This window comes from Salvelinus fontinalis, chromosome 3 (assembly GCF_029448725.1).
Source record: "Salvelinus fontinalis isolate EN_2023a chromosome 3, ASM2944872v1, whole genome shotgun sequence".
Lineage (NCBI taxonomy): Eukaryota > Metazoa > Chordata > Actinopteri > Salmoniformes > Salmonidae > Salvelinus > Salvelinus fontinalis.
The window spans coordinates 42983985-43008085 of record NC_074667.1 but is presented as its reverse complement, the minus strand read 5'-3'; the positions used below and the strand labels follow the sequence as shown (position 1 = coordinate 43008085).

Genomic DNA, 24101 nt, shown 5'->3' with positions numbered 1-24101 from the left:
CACAAAACCACTGTCGCTGGACCAGACAGGACTGGAAAAAAGTGCTCTTCACAGACGAGTCGCGGTTTTGTCTCACCCGGGGTGATGGTCGGATTCGCGTTTATCGTCGAAGGAATGAGCGTTACGCCGAGACCTGTACTCTGGAGCGGGATCGATTTTGGAATCCGTCATGGTCTGGGGCGGTGTGTCACAGCATCATCGGACTGAGCTTGTTGTCACTGCAGGCAATCTCAATGTTGTGTGTTACAGAGAAGACATCCTCCTCCCTCATGTGGTACCCTTCCTGCTGGCTCATCCTGAGATGACCCTCCAGCATGACAATGCCACCAGCCATACTGCTCGTTCTTTGCTTGATTTCCTGCAAGACAGGAATGTCAGTGTTCTGCCATAGCCAGCGAAGAGCCCGGATCTCAATCCCATTGAGCACATCTGGGACCTGTTGGATCGGAGGGTGAGGGCTAGGGCCATTCCCCCCATAAATGTCCGGGAACTTGCAGGTGCCTTGGTGGAAGAGTGGGGTAACATCTCACAGCAAGAACTGGCAAATCTGGTGCAGTCCATGAGGAGGAGATGCACTACAGTACTTAATGCAGCTGGTGGCCACACCAGATACTGACTTTTACTTTTGATTTTGACCCCCTTTGTTCACGAACACATTATTCAATTTCTGTTAGTCACATGTTTGTGAAACTTGTTCAGTTCATGTCTCAGTTTTTGAATGTTGTTATGTTCATACAAATATTTCCACATGTTAAGTTTGCTGAAAATAAACGCAGTTGACAGTGAGAGGATGTTTATTTTTCTCCTGAGTTTACATGACAAGTCAAGAAAAGTCATTTGAACTTGTCCACACTGCAAACTGAAGTTAAATAAGAAAAACTTCAAAACACATTTACGAAGAAAGCATACACATTGCGAATCATGATTCGAATCAACGAATCATCCAGCGATCATACACTGTTTACTAGGGGGCAGGGATACCGACGTTAAGGCTAATCTGAAGATGGTGCTGGCTAAAGCTGAAACTGGCGAGTGTAGAGAGTATAGAGATATTGTTATCCACGTCGGCACCAACGATGTTAGGATGAAACAGTCAGAGGTCACCAAGCGCAACATAGCTTCAGCCTGTAAATCAGCTAGAAAGATGTGTCGGCATCGAGTAATTGTCTCTGGCCCCCTCCCAGTTAGGGGGAGTGATGAGCTCTACAGCAGAGTCTCACAACTCAATCGCTGGTTGAACACTGTTTTCTGCCCCTCCCAACAGATAGAATTTGTAGATAATTGTCCCTCTTTCTGGGACTCACCCACAAACAGGACCAAGCCTGGCCTGTTGAGGAGTGACGGACTCCATCCTAGCTGGAGGAGTGCTCTCGTCTTATCTACCAACATATACAGGGCTCTAACTCCTCTAGCTCCACAATGAAATAGGGTGCAGGCCAGGCAGCAGGCTGTTAGCCAGCCTGCCAGCTTAGTGGAGTCTGCCACTAGCACAATCAGTGTAGTCAGCTCAGCTATCCCCATTGAGACCGTGTCTGTGCCTCGACCTAGGTTGGGCAAAACTAAACATGGCGGTGTTTGCCTTAGCAATCTCACTAGAATAAAGACCTCCTCCATTCCTGCCATTATTGAAAGAGATTGTGATACCTCACATCTCAAAATAGGGCTACTTAATGTTAGATCCCTCACTTCAAAGGCAATTATAGTCAATGAACTAATCACTGATCATAATCTTGATGTGATTGGCCTGACTGAAACATGGCTTAAGCCTGATGAATTTACTGTGTTAAATGAGGCCTCACCTCCTGGTTACACTAGTGACCATATCCTCCGTACATCCTGCAAAGGCGGAGGTGTTGCTAACATTTACGATAGCAAATTTCAATTCACAAAAAAAAAACGACGTTTTCGTCTTTTGAGCTTCTAGTCATGAAATCTATGCAGCCCACTCAATCACTTTTTATAGCTACTGTTTACAGGCCTCCTGGGCCATATACAGCGTTCCTCACTGAGTTCCCTGAATTCCTATCGGACCATGTAGTCATAGCAGATAATATTCAAATTTTTGGTGATTTTAATATTCACATGGAAAAGTCCACAGACCCACTCCAAAAGGCTTTTGGAGACATCATCGACTCAGTGGGTTTTGTCCAACATGTCTCTGGACCTACTCACTGTCACAGTCATACTCTGGACCTAGTTTTGTCCCATGGAATAAATGTTGTGGATCTTAATGTTTTTCCTCATAATCCTGGACTATCGGACCACCATTTTATTACGTTTGTAATCGCAACAAATAATCTGCTCAGACCCCAACCAAGGAGCATCAAAAGTCGTGCTATAAATTCTCAGACAACCCAAAGATTTCTTGATGCCCTTCCAGACTCCCTCTGCCTAGCCAAAGACGTCAGAGGACAAAAATCAGCCACACCAAACTGGAAGTCTTCCAAATAGCTTGGAAAGACAGTACCGTGCAGAATCGAAGAGCCCTCACTGCTGCTCGATCATCCTATTTTTCCAACTTAATTGAGGAAAATAAGACCAATCCTAAGTATTTTTTTGATACTGTCGCAAAGCTAACTAAAAAGCAGCATTCCCCAAGAGAGGATGGCTTTCACTTCAGCAGTAATAAATTCATGAACTTCTTTGAGGAAAAGATCATGATCATTAGAAAGCAAATTACGGACTCCTCTTTAAATCTGCGTATTCCTCCAAAGCTCAGTTGTCCTGAGTCTGCACAACTCTGCCAGGACCTAGGATCAAGAGAGACACTCAAGTGTTTTAGTACTATATCTCTTGACAAAACAATGAAAATAATCATGGGCTCTAAACCTTCAAGCTGCATACTGGATCCTATTCCAACTAAACTACTGAAAGAGCTGCTTCCTGTGCTTGGCCCTCCTATGTTGAACATAATAAACGTCTCTCTATCCACCGGATGTGTATCAAACTCACTAAAAGTGGCAGTAATAAAGCCTCTCTTGAAAAAGCCAAACCTTGACCCAGAAAATATAAAAAACTATCGGCCTATATCGAATCTTCCATTCCTCTCAAAAAAAATTGAAAAAGCTGTGTGCAGCAACTCACTGCTTTCCTGAAGACAAACAATGTATACGAAATGCTTCAGTCTGGTTTTAGACCCCATCATAGCACTGAGACTGCACTTGTGAAGTTGGTAAATTACCTTTTAATGGCGTCAGACCGAGGCTCTGCATCTATTCGGTTCGACCTCTGCCTGTGCCTGCACTCTGGAGGGGCCGGGCTAAAGTGGGCATTCAGCCTGGAAGAGTGGTGCCAAGGCTGCGCACCAGAGCTCCAGTGCTCCCCCACAGCCCGGTTCATCCGGTGCCTCCTCTACGCACCAGGCCTTCTGTAGGTCTCCCCCAGCCTGCCCTGTGGCAGCCCCACGCACCAGGCTGTCTCTGCGTCTCCTCCCTCCAGAGTCATCCTCCAATCCGGACCCTCCAGAGTCGCCCTCCAGTCTGGATCCTCCAGCGACGCCCTCCAGTCCGGACCCTCCAGAGGCGCCCTTCCATCCGGAGCTTCCAGAGGCGCCCTTCCATCCGGAGCTTCCAGAGGCGCCCTTCAGTCCGGAGCTTCCAGAGGCGCCCTTCAGTCCGGAGCTTCCAGAGGCGCCCTTCAGTCCGGAGCTTCCAGAAGCGCCTTTCAGTCCGGAGCTTCCAGAGGCGCCCTCCAGTCCGGAGCTCCCGACGAGGGTCCCCAGTCCGGGGCCCGCTACGAGGGTGCCCAGTCCGGGACCCGCAACGAGGGTGCTCAGTCCGGGGCCCGCAACGAGGGTGCCCAGTCCGGGGCCCGCAACGAGGGTCCCCAGTCTGGGGTCGGCGGCGAGGGTCCCCGCACCAGAGGTGCCACCAAAGTGAGGTGAGCCAGCGGTGGAGCGGGGTCTGCGTCCCACACCTGAGCCGCCGCCGCGGATAGATGCCCACCCAGACCCTCCCCTATAGGTTTAGGTTTTGCGGCCGGAGTCCGCAACTTTGGGGGGGTACTGTCACGCCCTGACCTTAGAGATCCTTTTAATGTCTCTATTTTGGTTTGGTCAGGGCGTGAGTTGGGGTGGGCATTCTATGTTTTGTGTTTCTATGATTTTATATTTCTATGTTTTGGCCGGGTATGGTTCTCAATCAGGGACAGCTGTCTATCGTTGTCTCTGATTGGGAACCACACTTAGGTATCCTTTTTTCCCCACCTGTCTTTGTGGGAAGTTGACTTTGTTTAGGGCACATAGTCTTTGAGCTTCACGGTTTGTTTTTGTATGGTTTATTGTTTTTTGTCGGCGTCATTCTTAAATAAAGAAAATGTACGCTCACCACGCTGCACCTTGGTCCTCATCCTTCAACAGCCGTGACAAGAACCATACCCGGCCAAACAAAGAAATACAACACATAGAAAAATGAAAATAGAATGCCCACCCAAATCACACCCTGACAAAACCAAAATAGAGACATAAAAAGCTCTCTAAGGTCAGGGCGTGACAGAAGCCCCAAAATTGCCCTCGCTAGAAGCCTGTGTTTCAGACATAAGGAAGTGGATGGCTGCAAACTTTCTACTTTTAAACTTGGACAAAACAGAGATGCTTGTTCTAGGTCCCAAGAAACAAAGAGATCTTCTGTTGAATCTGACAATTCATCTTGATTGTTGTACAGTCATCTCAAATAAAACTGTGAACGACCTCGGCGTTACTCTGGACCCTGATCTTTCTTTTGACGAACATATCAAGACTGTTTCAAGGACAGCTTTTTTCCATCTACGTAACATTGCAAAAATCAGTAACTTTCTGTCCAAAAATGATGCAGAAAAATGTATCCATGCTTTTGTTACTTCTAGGTTAGATTACTGCAATGCTCTACTTTCTGGCTACCCGGATAAAGCACTAAATAAACTTCAGTTAGTGTTAAATACAGATGCTAGAATCCTGACTAGAACCAAAGAATTTGATCATATTACTCCAGTGCTATCCTCCCTAAACTGGCTTCCTGTTAAGGCAAGGGGTGATTTCAAGGTTTTACTGCTAACCTACAAAGCATTACATGGGCTTGCTCCTACCTATCTTTCCAATTTGGTCCTGCCGTACATACCTACACGTATGCTACGGTCACAAGACGCAGGCCTCCTAATTATCCCTCGAATTTCTAAGCAAACAGCTGGAGGCAGGGCTTTCTCCTATAGAGCTCCATTTTTATGGAATGGTCTGCCTACCCATGTGAGAGACGCAGACTCGGTCTCAACCTTTAAGTATTTACTGAAGACTCATCTCTTCAGTGGGTCATATGATTGAGTGTAGTCTGGCCCAGGAGTGTGAAGGGGAACGGAAAGGCTCTGGAGCAACGAACCGCCCTTGCTGTCTCTGCCTGGCCGGTTCCCCTCCACTGGGATTTTCTGCCTCTAACCCTATTACAGGGGCTGAGTCACTGGCTTAGTGGTGCTCTTCCATGCCGTCCCTAGGAGGGGTGCGTCACTTGAGTGGGTTGAGTCACTGACGTGATCTTCCTGTCTGGGTTGGCGTCCCTCCTTGGTTTGTGCCGTGGCGGAGATCTTTGTGGGCTATACTCGGCCTTGTCTCAGGATGGTAAGTTGGTGGTTGAAGGTATCCCTCTAGTGGTGTTGGGGCTGTGCTTTGGCAAAGTGTGTGGGGTTATATCCTGCCTGTTTGGCCCTGTCTGGGGGTATCATCGGATGGGGCCACAGTGTCTCCTGACCCCTCCTGTCTCAGCCTCCAGTATTTATGCTGCAGTAGTTTATGTGTTGGGGGACTAGGGTCAGTCTGTTATATCTGGAGTGCTTCTCCTGTCTTATCCGGTATCATGTGCGAATTTAAGTATGCTCTCTCTAATTTTCTCTTTCTCTCTTTCTTTCTTTCTCTCTCTCGGAGGACATGAGCCCTAGGACCATGCCTCTGGACTACCTGGCATGATGACTCCTTGCTGTCCCCAGTCCACCTGGCCGTGCTGCTGCTCCAGTTTCAACTGTTCTGCCTGCGGCTATGGAACCCTGACCTGTTCACCAGACGTGCTACCTGTTCCAGACCTGCTGTTTTCAACTCTCTAGAGACAGCAGGAGCGGTAGAGATACTCTTAATGATCGGCTATGAAAAGTCAACTGACATTTACTCCTGAGATGCTGACTTGTTGCACCCTCGACAACTACTGTGATTATTATTATTTATGCACATTTGAACATCTTAGCCATGTTCTGTTATAATCTCCACCCAGCACAGCCAGAAGAGGACTGCCCACCCCTCATAGCCTGGTTCCTCTCTAGGTTTCTTCCTAGGTTTTGGCCTTTCTAGGGAGTTTTTCCTAGCCATCGTGCTTCTACACCTGCATTGCTTGCTGTTTGGGGTTTTAGGCTGGGTTTCTGTACAGCACTTTGAGATATTAGCTGATGTAAGAAGGGCTATATAAATACATTTGATTTGATTTGATTGCTTTGAAACTGTGTCCAAGGAAAGATTTTTGGCATGTGAGTGAAAGCATACACATTGCTTTGAAACGGTGTCCGAGGAAAGATTTTTGGCATGTAAGTGAAAGCATACACATTGCATTGAAACGGTGTCCGAGGAAAGATTTTTGGCATGTGATTGCATTGATGTGAGAAATGGTGTGTTTGCAGTCGAAAATAGATTTTCTGGTCCAGCAACACTCATACATGTTGTGAAAAATACTTGGGCTAATTCAGTTCCAACTGTGTTCAAAACTGTTATGCATGGTAGAGTATAAAAAGCTGTTGAATTGTACTTTTTCTTTACTTTCACATACACTGTGTTCACAGAAATATTGCTCGGATCTTGTCCCCTGGACCTTGGAGGACTTTTGGTGTGGAGGATGTTCAGGTTAGATGTTCCTTTAAATTATTCCACTGAACTGTAACATTTGATTGTCATTCCTTTATTGAAAATTGAACCTTGTTCACACAACAGGGCCTACCAAAGCAAGGTTTCTCAAACAACTGTGGGGTGTTTGTTTTGATGGTAAGATGCTGGCTATTCAGTATATTATATTAGTCCTATTTCTGTTATAACATATGAAAAGTTATTATTATTTCTGTGCTTGCAGCAAGCAAAGCACATTATTGTTATTGCTCATACTTTTTCTTGTTTATTATTCTTGACACTTTTTGGGACCTATTTCCTACAGTTTTTACACTACATACACAATTCACACATCAAACTCCTGCAGAGCTGTACGCTGATGGGACATCCTGTGACTTCTTGAGGGAGGGGTCTTCTACATCCTGAAATATATTCCTGGGGGGGATGTCTTCTACATCCTGAAATATATTCCTGGGGGGGTGTCTTCTAAGTCCTGAAATATATTCCTGGGGGGGGGGGGGGGGTGTCTTCTACATCCTGAAATATATTCCTGGGGGGGGGGGGGTGTCTTCTACATCCTGAAATATATTCCTGGGAGAGGGGGGTGTCTTCTACGTCCTGAAATATATTCCTGGGGGGGATGTCTTCTACATCCTGAAATATATTCCTGGGGGGGGGGGGGGGGGGGGGGGGTGTCTTCTACATCCTGAAATATATTCCTGGGGGGATGTCTTCTACATCCTGAAATATATTCCTGGGGGGGATGTCTTCTACATCCTGAAATATATTCCTGGGGGGGATGTCTTCTACATCCTGAAATATATTCCTGGGGGGATGTCTTCTACATCCTGAAATGTATTCCTGGGGGGATGTCTTCTACATCCTGAAATGTATTCCTGGGGGGATGTCTTCTACATCCTGAAATATATTCCTGGGGGGGGATGTCTTCTACACCCTGAAATATATTCCTGGGGGGGATGTCTTCTACATCCTGAAATATATTCCTGGGGGGGATGTCTTCTACATCCTGAAATATATTCCTGGGGGGGATGTCTTCTACATCCTGAAATATATTCCTGGGGGGATGTCTTCTACATCCTGAAATATATTCCTGGGGGGATGTCTTCTACATCCTGAAATATATTCCTAGGGGGGATGTCTTCTACATCCTGAAATATATTCCTGGGGTGGATGTCTTCTACATCCTGAAATATATTCCTGGGGGGGGGGGTGTCTTCTACGTCCTGAAATATATTCCTGGGGGGGATGTCTTCTACATCCTGAAATATATTCCTGGGGGGGGGGGGGGTGTCTTCTCAATCCTGAAATATATTCCTGGGGGGATGTCTTATACATCCTGAAATATATTCCTGGGGGGGATGTCTTCTACATCCTGAAATATATTCCTGGGGGGATGTCTTCTACATCCTGAAATATATTCCTGAGGGGGGGATGTCTTCTACATCCTGAAATATATTCCTAGGGGGGATGTCTTCTACATCCTGAAATGTATTCCTGGGGGGATGTCTTCTACATCCTGAAATATATTCCTGGGGGGGGGATGTCTTCTACACCCTGAAATATATTCCTGGGGGGGATGTCTTCTACATCCTGAAATATATTCCTGGGGTGGATGTCTTCTACATCCTGAAAAATATTCCTGGGGGGATGTCTTCTACATCTTGAAATATATTCCTGGCGGGGATGTCTTCTACATCCTGAAATATATTCCTTGGGGGATGTCTTCTACATCCTGAAATATATTCCTGGGGGGATGTCTTCTACATCCTGAAATATATTCCTGGGGGGATGTCTTCTACATCCTGAAATATATTCCTGGGGGGGATGTCTTATACATCCTGAAATATATTCCTGGGGGGGATGTCTTTTACATCCTGAAATATATTCCTGGGGGGATGTCTTCTACATCCTGAAATATATTCCTGGGAGGATGTCTTCTACATCCTGAAATATATTCCTGGGGTGATGTCTTCTACATCCTGAAATATATTCCTGGGGGGATGTCTTCTACATCCTAAAATATATTCCTGGGGGGATGTCTTCTACATCCTGAAATATATTCCTGGGGGGATGTCTTCTACATCCTGAAATATATTCCTGGGGGGATGTCTTCTACATCCTGAAATATATTCCTGGGGTGGATGTCTTCTACATCCTGAAATATATTCCTGGGGGGATGTCTTCTACATCCTGAAATATATTCCTGGGGGGGATGTCTTCTACATCCTGAAATATATTCCTGGGGGGGGGATGTCTTCTACATCCTGAAATATATTCCTGGGGGGGGTCTCTTCTACATTCTGAAATATATTCCTGGGGGTGGGGTGTCTTCTACATCCTGAAATATATTCCTGGGGGGGGATGTCTTCTACATCCTGAAATATATTCCTGGGGTGGATGTCTTCTACATCCTGAAATATATTCCTGGGGGGGATGTCTTTTACATCCTGAAATATATTCCTGGGGGGGATGTCTTCTACATCCTGAAATATATTCCTGGGGTGGATGTCTTCTACATCCTGAAATATCTTCCTGGGGGGGATGTCTTCTACATCCTGAAATATCTTCCTGGGGGGGATGTCTTCTACATCCTGAAATATATTCCTGGGGGGGTGTCTTCTACATTCTGAAATATATTCCTGGGGGGGATGTCTTCTACATCCTGAAATATATTCCTGGGGTGGATGTCTTCTACATCCTGAAATATATTCCTGGGGGGGATGTCTTCTACATCCTGAAATATATTCCTGGGGGGGATGTCTTCTACATCTTGAAATATCTTCCTGGGGGGGATGTCTTCTACATCCTGAAATATATTCCTGGGGGGGTGTCTTCTACATTCTGAAATATATTCCTGGGGGGGATGTCTTCTACATCCTGAAATATATTCCTGGGGGGGGATGTCTTCTACATCCTGAAATATATTCCTGGGGGGGGATGTCTTCTACATCCTGAAATACATTCCTGGTGTGGATGTCTTCTACATCCTGAAATATATTCCTGGGGGGGATGTCTTCTACATCCTGAAATATATTCCTGGGGTGGATGTCTTCTACACCCTGAAATATATTCCTGGGGGGATGTCTTCTACATCCTGAAATATATTCCTGGAGGGATGTCTTCTACGTCCTGAAATATATTCCTGGGGGGTGTCTTCTACGTCCTGAAATATATTCCTGGGGGGGATGTCTTCTACATCCTGAAATATATTCCTGGGGGGGGGGGGGGTGTCTTCTACGTCCTGAAATATATTCCTGGGGTGATGTCTTCTACATCATGAAATATATTCCTGGGGGGGATGTCTTCTACATCCTGAAATATATTCCTGGGGGGATGTCTTCTACATCCTGAAATATATTCCTGGGGGGGTGTCTTCTACATTCTGAAATATATTCCTGGGTGGGGTTGGTATTATTATTATGATTTACTATGATCATTATTGTTGTTATCATAACTATCAAACTTAACAACCTATTCTTTCTTAACTTACAGTACGCTCTATACATTGCAATGGAAGCACAGTGTGATTTCCCTGAGGTATGTATAAATTATGAAATTCTCATCACTAATGGATATAATGTTTTTTAGGATCCTCATCCGATTGTGGGATTTTCTTTTTCAAAGGAAAACATGCAGCACGTTAGGCGATGGTGGTGCCTAGTTTTCCTGCAGAACTTTCCCACGCCGTAAGTCTTGAACATTATAATAACTTTTCATTTGCATTCTTAAAATCACTTGTTTCACTGTAGCCAGAATGACCTGGATATATTTTCATATTGAATGTATGTAATGTATGTCATTCACTCACTAAGGTGTGAAGAAGAGGTTGAAAGATCGAAAAAGGCTGTGAAAACAAAACACACTACAGGTAGGAGGTGTCATATGATGAGTGGTATAGTCTTAAACCAATGTTTAAACATTTACATTTACATTTAAGTCATTTAGCAGACGCTCTTATCCAGAGCGACTTACAAATTGGTGCATTCACCTTATGATATCCAGTGGAACAACCACTTTACAATAGTGCATCTAAATCTTTTAAGGGGGGGGGGGTTAGAAGGATTACTTTATCCTATCCTAGGTATTCCTTAAAGAGGTGGGGTTTCAGGTGTCTCCGGAAGGTGGTGATTGACTCCGCTGACCTGGCGTCGTGAGGGAGTTTGTTCCACCATTGGGGTGCCAGAGCAGCGAACAGTTTTGACTGGGCTGAGCGGGAACTGTACTTCCTCAGAGGTAAGGAGGCGAGCAGGCCAGAGGTGGATGAACGCAGTGCCCTTGTTTGGGTGTAGGGCCTGATCAGAGCCTGAAGGTACGGAGGTGCCGTTCCCCTCACAGCTCCGTAGGCAAGCACCATGGTCTTGTAGCGGATGCGAGCTTCAACTGGAAGCCAGTGGAGAGAGCGGAGGAGCGGGGTGACGTGAGAGAACTTGGGAAGGTTGAACACCAGACGGGCTGCGGCGTTCTGGATGAGTTGTAGGGGTTTAATGGCACAGGCAGGGAGCCCAGCCAACAGTGAGTTGCAGTAATCCAGACGGGAGATGACAAGTGCCTGGATTAGGACCTGCGCCGCTTCCTGTGTGAGGCAGGGTCGTACTCTGCGAATGTTGTAGAGCATGAACCTACAGGAACGGGTCACCGCCTTGATGTTAGTTGAGAACGACAGGGTGTTGTCCAGGATCACGCCAAGGTTCTTAGCGCTCTGGGAGGAGGACACAATGGAGTTGTCAACCGTGATGGCAAGATCATGGAACGGGCAGTCCTTCCCCGGGAGGAAGAGCAGCTCCGTCTTGCCGAGGTTCAGCTTGAGGTGGTGATCCGTCATCCACACTGATATGTCTGCCAGACATGCAGAGATGCGATTCGCCACCTGGTTATCAGAAGGGGGAAAGGAGAAGATTAATTGTGTGTCGTCTGCATAGCAATGATAGGAGAGACCATGTGAGGATATGACAGAGCCAAGTGACTTGGTGTATAGCGAGAATAGGAGAGGGCCTAGAACAGAGCCCTGGGGGACACCAGTGGTGAGAGCACGTGGTGCGGAGACAGATTCTCGCCACGCCACCTGGTAGGAGCGACCTGTCAGGTAGGACGCAATCCAAGCGTGGGCCGCGCCGGAGATGCCCAACTCGGAGAGGGTGGAGAAGAGGATCTGATGGTTCACAGTATCAAAGGCAGCCGATAGGTCTAGAAGGATGAGAGCAGAGGAGAGAGAGTTAGCTTTAGCAGTGCGGAGCGCCTCTGTGACACAGAGAAGAGCAGTCTCAGTTGAATGACTAGTCTTGAAACCTGACTGATTTGGATCAAGAAGGTCATTCTGAGAGAGATAGCAGGAGAGCTGGCCAAGGACGGCACGTTCAAGAGTTTTGGAGAGAAAAGAAAGAAGGGATACTGGTCTGTAGCTGTTGACATCGGAGGGATCGAGTGTAGGTTTTTTCAGAAGGGGTGCAACTCTCGCTCTCTTGAAGACGGAAGGGACGTAGCCAGCGGTCAAGGATGAGTTGATGAGCGAGGTGAGGTAAGGGAGAAGGTCTCCGGAAATGGTCTGGAGAAGAGAGGAGGGGATGGGGTCAAGCGGGCAGGTTGTTGGGCGGCCGGCCGTCACAAGACGCGAGATTTCATCTGGAGAGAGAGGGGAGAAAGAGGTCAAAGCACAGGGTAGGGCAGTGTGAGCAGAACCAGCGGTGTCGTTTGACTTAGCAAATGAGGATCGGATGTTGTCGACCTTCTTTTCAAAATGGTTGACGAAGTCATCCGCAGAGAGGGAGGAGGGGGGGGGGGATTCAGGAGGGAGGAGAAGGTGGCAAAGAGCTTCCTAGGGTTAGAGGCAGATGCTTGGAATTTAGAGTGGTAGAAAGTGGCTTTAGCGGCAGAGACAGAAGAGGAAAATGTAGAGAGGAGGGAGTGAAAGGATGCCAGGTCCGTAGGGAGGCGAGTTTTCCTCCATTTCCGCTCGGCTGCCCGGAGCCCTGTTCTGTGAGCTCGCAATGAGTCGTCGAGCATCGGAGCAGGAGGGGAGGAACGAGCCGGCTTGGAGGATAGGGGACATAGAGAGTCAAAGGATGCAGAAAGGGAGGAGAGGAGGGTTGAGGAGGCAGAATCAGGAGATAGGTTGGAGAAGGTTTGAGCAGAGGGAAGAGATGATAGGATGGAAGAGGAGAGAGTAGCGGGGGAGAGAGAGCGAAGGTTGGGACGGCGCGATACCATCTGAGTAGGGGCAGAGTGGGAAGTGTTGGATGAGAGCGAGAGGGAAAAGGATACAAGGTAGTGGTCGGAGACTTGGAGGGGAGTTGCAATGAGATTAGTGGAAGAACAGCATCTAGTAAAGATGAGGTCAAGCGTATTGCCTGCCTTGTGAGTAGGGGGGGAAGGTGAGAGGGTGAGGTCAAAAGAGGAGAGGAGTGGAAAGAAGGAGGCAGAGAGGAATGAGTCAAAGGTAGACGTGGGGAGGTTAAAGTCACCCAGAACTGTGAGAGGTGAGCCATCCTCAGGAAAGGAACTAATCAAGGCGTCAAGCTCATTGATGAACTCTCCAAGGGAACCTGGAGGGCGATAAATGATAAGGATGTTAAGCTTGAAAGGGCTGGTAACTGTGACAGCATGGAATTCAAAGGAGGCGATAGACAGATGGGTCAGGGGAGAAAGAGAGAATGTCCACTTGGGAGAGATGAGGATCGCAGTGCCACCACCCCGCTGACCAGAAGCTCTCGGGGTGTGCGAGAACACGTGGGCAGACGAGGAGAGAGCAGTAGGAGTAGCAGTGTTATCTGTGGTAATCCATGTTTCCGTCAGTGCCAAGAGTGCCAAATTAAAGACTTAATCCCCCCTCTCATATGATGAGTGGTATAGTCTTAAACTAATGTTTAAAGACTTAATCCCCCCTCTCCTATTATGAGTGGTATAGTCTTAAACCAGTGTTTAAAGATTTAATCCCCCCCTCTCATATGATGAGTGGTATAGTCTTAAACCAGTGTTTAAAGATTTAATCCCCCCCTCTCATATGATGAGTGGTATAGTCTTAAACCAGTGTTTAAAAACTTAACCCCCCCCCAATATATTTCAGGATGTAGAAGATGTCCCCCCCCTAAGAAGTCACAGCATGTTTCATCAGCATCCAGCTCTGCAGGAATAGGTACTGTATAGGCTATTAACTAAAGTAAGGTACACTCTTTTACACACATCCCTAGAGGTTCCCTTACATTACTTAATGACCACAATCTGTTTTCATTCTAGACGATACTGAAAACAAAATGCACAGCGAACTGGGAGCTGTGAACTGGGTATGTAGTCTACTGTGTGTAAAGCTGAAGGCTTGATGCATGGCAAGATATAATAGTTGTGATGACTTGTTGAGTAGTTATAGATATCACTGAAAACCCCTTTAGTAATAGTGACTTTTGTTTGCATGGTGGTAATGTGAAAGTGAGGTGTAATTTGACTTGATCACCCAATGAGACACTACTCTTAATATTTATTCTTCCTTTTTCTTCAAGGAAGCAGATGTTCTTCTCAAGGACAGCCTAGAGGCAGCAAGGTGGTGCGAACGCCAAACATTTAAAGGCACCGTTTCCCTCCCAAGTGTAATTGGGATGGACGGGGAAGACCGTATTACAACTCTTAAAGAACTACGGTTGTATGATGGCCTGGATGAAGAGGAAAATATTCTCCTCAAGGAACCATTCATGTTCTCGTTCCAGTTAGAGAGATTATGAGATGTTCTATGTGGAGGCAGTTGACAACAAGAAAATGTTGAGCAGGAGTGAAGCCATTTGAAGAGTGGTCAAACCTTGTTTTTGTCTGCTGTGTTAATTGTTTCAATTATGAATTGTGTTATGTTGTTTAGTAAAGATGATGTAGAAGTCACCCGAGTCTCTGATCTCTTTACTGGAGCTGGTATAACTTAATGTACAGAGCACATTCATCTTGTCAGTATGTCTATATGGTATAGTCTGTCTCCATTCTCATGAGGAAAATAAAAAGCATTATAAATCAGGATAGGTAGTAACTGTATATATGCTCAATGAAATAATATAATTACAAAGTTATAACATTTATCAACACAATTTTAACAGTACATGACATAATTCTGTTGTTCACTGCAACAATATCAGTAGCTTGTCTCAAATATAGTAAGAAGCAAACAGTGTTACAACACATCTGCCGGAATCACTTTATATAATATTTCTTACGATCTTCAAAAATTAAATACGTTTGTATTCAACATGTCTTACGCAAATGTGTGTTTTTTTTATTCAGTGTATGACTGTCAAACCTCAGATGCACACAAAAAAAGTGGGCGGGGTCAAATGATTGACTCCACCCACAATGAGCCCTGCTCCGAACTGCACAGTGCAGTCAGAGGTACTGTCTGCCTGGGGAATCCGCAGTAACTACCTCCCACCCACATTGAGCCCTGCTCCGAACTGCACAGTGCAGTCAGAGGTACTGTCTGTCTGTCTGGGGAATCCGCAGTAACTACCGCCCGCCCACATTGAGCCCTGCTCAGAACTGCACAGTGCAGTCAGAGGTACTGTCTGCCTGGGGAATCCGCAGTAACTACCTCCCACCCACATTGAGCCCTGCTCCGAACTGCACAGTGCAGTCAGAGGTACTGTCTGTCTGTCTGGGGAATCCGCAGTAACTACCGCCCGCCCACATTGAGCCCTGCTCAGAACTGCACAGTGCAGTCAGAGGTACTGTCTGTCTGTCTGGGGAATCCGCAGTAACTACCTCCCGCCCACATTGAGCCCTGCTCCGAACTGCACAGTGCAGTTAGAGGTACTGTCTGTCTGTCTGGGGAATCCGCAGTAACGACCTCCTGCCCACATTGAGCCCTGCTCCGAACTGCACAGTGCAGTCAAAGGTACTGTCTGTCTGGGGAATCCGCAGTAACTACCTCCCGCCCACATTGAGCCCTGCTCCGAACTGCACAGTGCAGTCAGAGGTACTGTCTGTCTGTCTGGGGAATCCGCAGTAACGACCTCCTGCCCACATTGAGCCCTGCTCCGAACTGCACAGTGCAGTCAAAGGTACTGTCTGTCTGGGGAATCCGCAGTAACTACCTCCCGCCCACATTGAGCCCTGCTCCGAACTGCACAGTGCAGTCAGAGGTACTGTCTGTCTGTCTGGGGAATCGGCAGTAACTACCTCCTGCCCATAGGGGCACTACAGCACAATCACCCTGCTTGCGCACGCGGAAGGCCTAGAGCGCGCCATTGAAGAGAACCCCAACGTGATTATTTCAATTTCGCCGTCGGACTACGACTGAAATGTTTTGCTGAAAAAAAAGGTTTTTAGACAACTAAGCGTTAAACCGACAAGGAGGATGGCGTACAGAGGACAAGGGCAGAAGGTCCAGAAGGTTATGGTGCAGCCAATCGTATCCCTTTATCATGAAATACTCTGTGCAGTATTGTGTTGTAACGTTAGCCTGCTATTTTGCTCTGGCTTGTGTCTGAATCACTGTAGCTAAGTTAGCATGGTAATCATAACTAGCTAGTGGTACGTAGTTATTAATTAATGAGCCGTTGCTATTAATACACATGGACCTTAGTGTTTCGGCCAGGAACTGAAACACTATGGCCGGTTATGTAGCTAAACTTAAATGAACTTTTGAGATGGTAATGTTGCTAATGGCCAGAAAAACATGTGTAGCCAGTTAAGCAATATGTTTGTCGAGTTTCCTTGACCCCCCTCTGTCCACCAGAACCTTATTTTCAGGTATCTACAGAACGTAAGTATTGCATTTTTATATGATTTTCTTCATTTCAGTCACATGATTTGTTGTTCATAGTTGAAAATAGACCTCGTACTTTCATAATACATTACCTAGCGAGCTATCTCTCAAATGTATTCAAAGCCTCTCTTCTCCCTGCAGCGTTCTCGGATACAGGTGTGGCTGTATGAACAAGTGAACATGCGGATAGAGGGCTGCATCATCGTAAGTCCTCTTCCTCCAGTTCCTCCAGTTCTACTTGGACAAGGCTCTTGAAACTATATCTTGGCTGCTGATGCCTAGATGTGTAGTTGTAACCAACAAACCTCTCCCTCTCAGGGCTTTGATGAGTACATGAACCTGGTTCTGGATGATGCTGAGGAGGTTCACATGAAGACCAAGAACAGGAAACCCCTGGGTAAGTCTGAGATTGTTTTCTGTCTTTTTTACCCCACATTTCTCAGTGTTTGTCTCTGTGTATTACATGTTGATTCATACACATTTCAGTGATAAGACTTGCAGGCTATTGTGCACGTTCCACAATATCAGTTTGTCTGTGACTAACCTCGGAGGCCCTGGCTTCTCACATTCTGTTTGAAAGCCTGGGGAAGTTGTCTCAGGAGGAAGATTAAAAAAAAGGGGTGATATATGGTCCAGATGGAAACAAGTGATGTTGCCACTTATTAAGCCAATCAAATGTTTCGCATGGGTGGAGGTCCAAACAGGTTGTGTTTTTGAACATTTGTCTGACTTGCAAAAAGCTAGCTCGCATAAGATATAACATTTGCACAGGATAGGCTACCAAAACGTCGTCTGACATGGTAGGAAAAGAGACACGGACCAAACAAGGAAATGCAAGGACGAAAAACAAGGAAATGCCTCTTCTGGTGGGGAGCACCTTGGAGAAAAAACACACTTCAAACCAGATGACTCTTGTGGCCTAATGCCATAAAATTGATAAAGGCCACTCCAGTTGACTAAGTCTGTAGTTTCTCATTCATTGTCGATGATTAGTCATCTTTTTTGTCGGCAGTCTGAACAAGTGTCTCCTCCTGCTGAAGTGTCAGTTACTCTAGACTGATCACCTGTCTCCACCTATCCGCCTCCTCTCTCTCCCTCCCTACATCTGTCTCTCAGGGAGGATCATGCTGAAAGGAGATAACATCACCTTGCTACAGAGTGTTGCCACTTAACTCAACAGGACAACATCCATCTACAGCCAGCAGACAGATTTGTGGATCTTTTGGATGTTTTTCACATTCTATTTTGTCATGTTTTTCTTTTCTTTTTTGCAAACAGTGTTGAATCTCAAAGGTGTTTGGAACATGAATAATGTAATTTTCCTTTTATCAATGTTTCCTGCTCTGAAATAAATTGAGCTTTGTTTCTTAGTGGTTCTCATTTCAATGATGACAACCAATTACTCTTTATTTATTTATTTATTTTTCCGTTATTTTACCAGGTAAGTTGACTGAGAACACGTTCTCATTTGCAGCAACGACCTGGGGAATAGTTACAGGGGAGAGGAGGGGGATGAATGAGCCAATTGTAAACTGGGGATTATTAGGTGACCATGATGGTTTGAGGGCCAGATTGGGAATTTAGCCAGGACACCGGGGTTAACACCCCTACTCTTACGATAAGTGCCATGGGATCTTTAATGACCTCAGAGAGTCAGGACACCCGTTTAACGTCCCATCCGAAAGACGGCACCCTACACAGGGCAGTGTCCCCAATCACTGCCCTGGGGCATTGGGATATTTTTTAGACCAGAGGAAAGAGTGCCTCCTACTGGCCCTCCAACACCACTTCCAGCAGCATCTGGTCTCCCATCCAGGGCCTGACCAGGACCAACCCTGCTTAGCTTCAGAAGCAAGCCAGTAGTGGTATGCAGGGTGGTTGGCTGCTGGCTATTATCCCAAAGGGAACATAGTTAGCGAGCAGGGATCATATACGCATCACTTATTATTCTGTCGACCTGTATTCCTTCTGAGAATCGCAAAAGCCAACAAATAGAAAACCGCTAGGGTGTTACTTGGTTTCATTTGGCTACAAGTTCAATTGAATCATGCTGCTTGATGCATTTTATTTGCTAGCAATATTGACCATCATACTGGCATCCACTTTTATGGTCTTTGGGTTAATGCTGTGAGGATCCACCAGATGGCGATGTGTACTATGCAAATCATGGAAATGTAGATATATTTTCAGCTGGGATTCTATGCTTTTCTCATTTAAAAAAAAAAAAAAATTCCCCAGGAAACATTGCCTGCAACATTTCAGATACAAGACTGTGCTGATTGCAGAGTAGCATTTGTCAATCAACATTTCCACACATCTTACCATAAGTGGCCATAGTATTTCATATGGTATAAATAGAGCGTATTATATAAAGCGGGATTGGCTATTTCACTGTTGGGTACAATATACCTGTAACATGATGATCTGAGTAAGCGAGGCCAGCCTTGAGTTTGCAGTTAACAATAGTATTAATAACATACAACACTAGGCCGGCTGGCTATCCGGAGGAAGTGTGATGGAAACGAGCAGCCGAGGACAGACAGGAGTTCACAAGTGGGAGAAGGAGCAAGGAGCTTCAGCAGCGATAGCCGAGGTGTCGCCTTACTGGACAGGAGCCCTGCGCCTCATCTTAAAAGGAAGGGGTGCCACAGCTTGTGGCAGCATGCATCGCTCATCAGGCATCGTTGTCAAGTGCCAGATGACTCTTTGTGTTATGAGGGGAGGAATGGGCTGACTCTCAATGCCACACGCCTCCCACACATTCTTAAGTCAGGCTGAGAACAGTGAGACTCTACAGACGTTGGCAGTTGACTGTCACAGTGGTGCAGTTCAAGCAAACAAGTTTTACTTGAGGATTTCTGTATGTTGTAAGCCAATTGAAATTATTTTGGTGACCTTTCAGCCATAAAAAGCTTTACCAGTCACACACTCATACATAACATGCATAACATACATACATAGTCCTCCATAGGAGTGTTAGGGCCAACTCCCCTTCTCAACCATCTCTGTCTCCCCACTTCCAGACAAAAGACACAGTGCCCAGGTCAGACCCCCCCCTCTCCAGAGACTACTTCCTCTCCTTAGACCACTCCCTAAGCCACCTGACCCCTCTCTTGGCTTGGCTCAGCAAGGTGTGGGTCTGTATCCTGGCTACCTCCCTCCCTTTTTCTCATTCTGTCTATTCACAGCACCTTCATTGAACATGTTTTGGGGCTCAGACTCTTGTGTGGTTGTTATTTATTTCAACCTCTGCTCTGTCTATGGCCTATATCAAAACCCCATGAATAAATGTTATTCAAAAATGTCAAATACACAACATCAATACAGTACAGATGTATTGTAATGGGATTGTTATTTCAACATCCGGGTGGCCTTGGTACATATTCTGACTAGCAGGGTGGTATGCTTGTTTGTTAGTCTGTGTCTCCCTCTAAAGCCAGCACCCATTGATAGCATCATATCATGACCTGGACTGAGAGACTGGGAAAGAATAGGACCAGTAGGTACTTAATACATGGCGATTATATGCATGTTTATTTTGTTTATTCAAAACTTGGGTTGGAGGCCCACCTCTTCTTGTTTAAAATAAAAACATGGTCACAAAATAAAAGGTGCTTTCCTTATAGTTTTCTTTTCTTGTTTTTTTAATGTTTCTCACAAATAAAGCATTCAAATTCATCTAACCAGATATTATGTGTTTCTACGTCTAACTGGAGCAGCAGATGCAGCTAGCGATAGCTTGTGGTAATGAAAATACTACTTACTGTGTCAGCAGAAAGATAGACAGCCATCTCTGTCTTTTTTTTGTTGGGGGAAAGGGGGAATGTGTGTAAGTTTGTAACATTAAGCAATGTTAATACAACATCAGTTTAGCTAGTGCTTAGCATGATGGAATGACAAGAATTAATTGAGAAAATGTATAAATACTGGACCTCGGATTGCTCTCTGTATGTTTATCTCCTCAGAATCAATCAAATGTACAGGTATATGTATGACATTTTACCTGCAGAGATGCATTGTGTCAAACATAGCAATCTGTCACCATCTCTGACAGAATCCAGGAGAAACTGTCAGAGCAGAGCCGGGGACTTTCCAGACTGTTCACCTCAGACAGGCAGACTTGGTCAGAGCAAAAAGGAAAAATAATCTGTTTTCAACTTGTTCATAATCTTTATACCAAACAATCCTATTGAATGGCCATCGGCTTGGACCTGTTCACGAGGCCCTTATCTTGTTTTCACAGGGCCGTCGCGATGCACAATACATGTATTTCCCCCCACCCCCAATTAACACCGTGAATAATACGAAGGTCGCCTTTTTGTTTTAAATAGAATTTGTGAAAATGAGGAAATGTGGAGGCTTTTTAATTGTGTGACTATGGCTGGAACACAGAATCTGATCTACAGTGGCAGGTTTGTTGAGGCCAAACCTGTACCAGAGGCGTCACGGCGTACCAGAGGTGGGAAAGTCACCCCAGGGTTTGGGGAAAATAGGCTGCAGGGATCATGTTAACATATGAATCCTGATGCTATTGAATCTCTATGATCAGTTATTCACGGTCTGTTGATATCTTACTGAATCTCGTGTATTAGAGCTAGGCTGGGATGAAGGCTAGCACACATAATACAGTAGCTCTTCAGGACCAGGGTTAGTGACCACTTCTGTGGTTTACTGTGTTCAAACAAGATCTATTGATTTACAATGGATATTTCATAACAATGGAAAAGGTCCTAGCTGTGCACGGCCAGGCGATAAGCCTGTGAATAGATTACTACTTCTCTCTTCACAACGACCCTTCATTTTCTCTGCAGATACTGTATATGTAGCTGTTTGTAGCTTTCCGTGATGTTACAGAATGAGAGACATATCTTTTCAGATGATTTACTTCCTGTTTTATCTCATCATGAAACTGACACCTGTTTAGCACACACACACAGAGAGTGGCGGTGGCTCCAAATGAAGTGCCTAAATGTGTGGAACAAAAGATCTGCAGGGGAGCAAAAGGAGAAGCGGAACAAAAAACAAACGAGTAATGAAATTATAACAATACGGAGAGAGGGAGAGGTAGAGAGAGAAAGAAAGAGAGTTGGGTGCGGGTGCCACAATGGCACGGAACAATCGTGCCGCGTCAATGGAAAAAGAGAGGTGGGGGAGGGCTATCTGGACAATAGAGCCGGTGACAGGAGCACAATGGCTGCAGTGTTTTCAATTAGACATTATCTCATAGACCGAGTGGCAGGTCTCATTGTGTGAGGGGGCTATTTCAGGGCTGCCTTTGTGTGGGGCAGTGCCGTACCCACCTTCCCTCAATCCCCCCCGCTCCTGCCGAGAGACTGTACCCCTCCTGCGCCCCTGTGTATGTGTGTGTGCGTGTGTGTGCACCCATGGAGAGAGAGCAGGCCTTTATGCAGCCCTCCGTCAGGACAGGGGAGAATGTGGGTGGCTACTGGGACTAGAGAGATAGATAGATAGACAGACAGACAGACAGACAGACAGACAGACAGACAGAAAGACAGATTATTTTGGAACTTCTGTGAGTGTAATGTTAACTGTTCTTTTTTATTGTTTATTTCACTTTTGTATATTATTTCCCTCTTCTGCTTTGGCAATGTTAACATATGTTTCCCATGCCAATAAAGCCCCTTGAATTGAATTGAATAGATGGTTAGAGAAAAAAACATAGAGACAGAGAGATGTATAGATAGTGAGAGAGAGAAACATAGAGACAGAGAGATAGACAGATAGATAGACAGATAGATAGATATATAGATAGATAGATAGATAGATAGTGAGAGAGAGAAACATAGAGACAGATAGATAGACAGATAGATAGATAGATAGATAGATAGATAGATAGATAGATAGATAGATAGATAGATAGATAGATAGATAGATAGTGAGAGGGAGAAACATTGTCACGTTCTGACCATAGTTCTTTTGTGTTTTCTTTGTATTTTGTAGTGTTCACGGTTTTGTCGTTATTAAACATGATGAACACTAACTACGCAGCGTCTTGGTCCGATCCCTGCTACACCTCCTCTTCAGACGAAGAGGAGGAAATCTGCCGTTACAAACATAGAGACAGAGAGATTGATAGATAGTGAGAAAGAGAAACAGAGAGATAGATAGATAGTGAGAGAGAGAGACAGAGAGATAGATAGATAGTGAGAGAGAGAAACAGAGAGACAGAGAAGAGACAGAGAAGTTAGCTTGTCATCAGGCTTTTTCTCCAGCCCAGCAATAACACACCTGATTCCACCCATTCAACAGCCATAAGAGGCTTGACAAGCACAAGAGCCCTGGTTTGAGGCCTTCTCTTGGCTATCACCCAAATTGTTGTCACAAATAGATCGGCTTTCACATCAAAGAAAAAAATGTAATCAAATAAATATAAACTATTTGTCACATGTGCCGAATACAACAGGTGTAGACCTTATCATGAAATGCTTACTTACAAACACTTAACCAGCAATATAGTTCAAGAAATAGAGTTAATAAAATATATTCTAAATAAACTAAAGTAAAAAAAATCTAATCAATCCAAAAAGTAACAGGACATTTACATAACGATAACGAGGCTTTATACAGGGGGTACCGGTACAGAGTCAATGTGCGGGGGTACAGGTTAGTCGAGGTCATTTGTAAAGTGACTATGCATAGATAATAAACAGCGAGTAACAGCAGTGTAAAAACAAAGGGGGGGGGGGTCAATGTAAATAGTCCAGGTGACCATTTGATTAGTTGTTCGGCAGTCTTATGGATTGGGGGTAGAAGCTGATAAGGAGCCTTTTGTTCCCAGACTCTCAGCTACCGCTTGTCGTGCGGTAGCAGAGAGAACAGTCTATGACTTAGGTGACTGGAGTTAAAAAAAACAAAATGTGGGCCTTCCTCTGACACCGCCTAGTATATAGGTCCTGGATGTCAGGAAGCTTGGCTCCAGTGATGTACTGGGCCGTACGCATTACCCTCTGTAGCGGTCAGATGCCGAACAGTTGCCATACCAGGCGGTGATGCAATTGGTCAGGATGCTCTCGGTGGTGCAGCTGTAGAACCTTTTGAGGATCTGGAGACCCATGCCAAATGACTACAAGACCTCAAAACAATTTCTGTTAAATTGCCTGCATTCACTAAAAGTATCAGCTCAGTCGGGTCCCTGCGGTCCGTCTCAATAGGGTAATGTTTGTGAGAGGGAGTGGCACTGTGGCCCTTTTTCCGATGGCAGATGTGTTGTTTTGCTCGAATCTGCGGAAGTGGTGTCAGAACGGGGGTGTTGCGGTCCCTCCGCTTCTGAGAAATAATGCGAGCGCTTGTTATCGTATAAACATGTATGACGCACACAAATACACACAAATACACACAAACACACACACAGGAGTGATGTTTTTGCTGTTCTCGATAACGTTCTCAGCCTACTTCTCCCATGCGGTTGGTGTGTGTATCCGCCCTCTTCTGTTTCCCACCCCGCCTTTTTCTTGTTGGTGAAGACACCTTGGTTTGTGTAAGTGCACACATAGGCACATC

The 24101-nt window shown here is 45.5% G+C and overlaps 1 protein-coding gene across 1 annotated transcript; it reads left to right on the top strand.

Annotated features, from left to right (window-relative positions):
- The first annotated feature begins 16034 nt into the window (after nucleotides 1-16034).
- On the top strand, nucleotides 16035-17950 carry LOC129849426 (small nuclear ribonucleoprotein E). Its single transcript, XM_055916279.1, has 5 exons — nucleotides 16035-16223; nucleotides 16551-16577; nucleotides 16722-16784; nucleotides 16899-16977; nucleotides 17697-17950. Exons 1-5 carry the CDS (start codon nucleotides 16170-16172, stop codon nucleotides 17750-17752), a joined length of 279 nt encoding a protein of 92 aa, XP_055772254.1. The 5' UTR covers nucleotides 16035-16169; the 3' UTR covers nucleotides 17753-17950.
- The last annotated feature ends 6151 nt before the right edge of the window (nucleotides 17951-24101 follow it).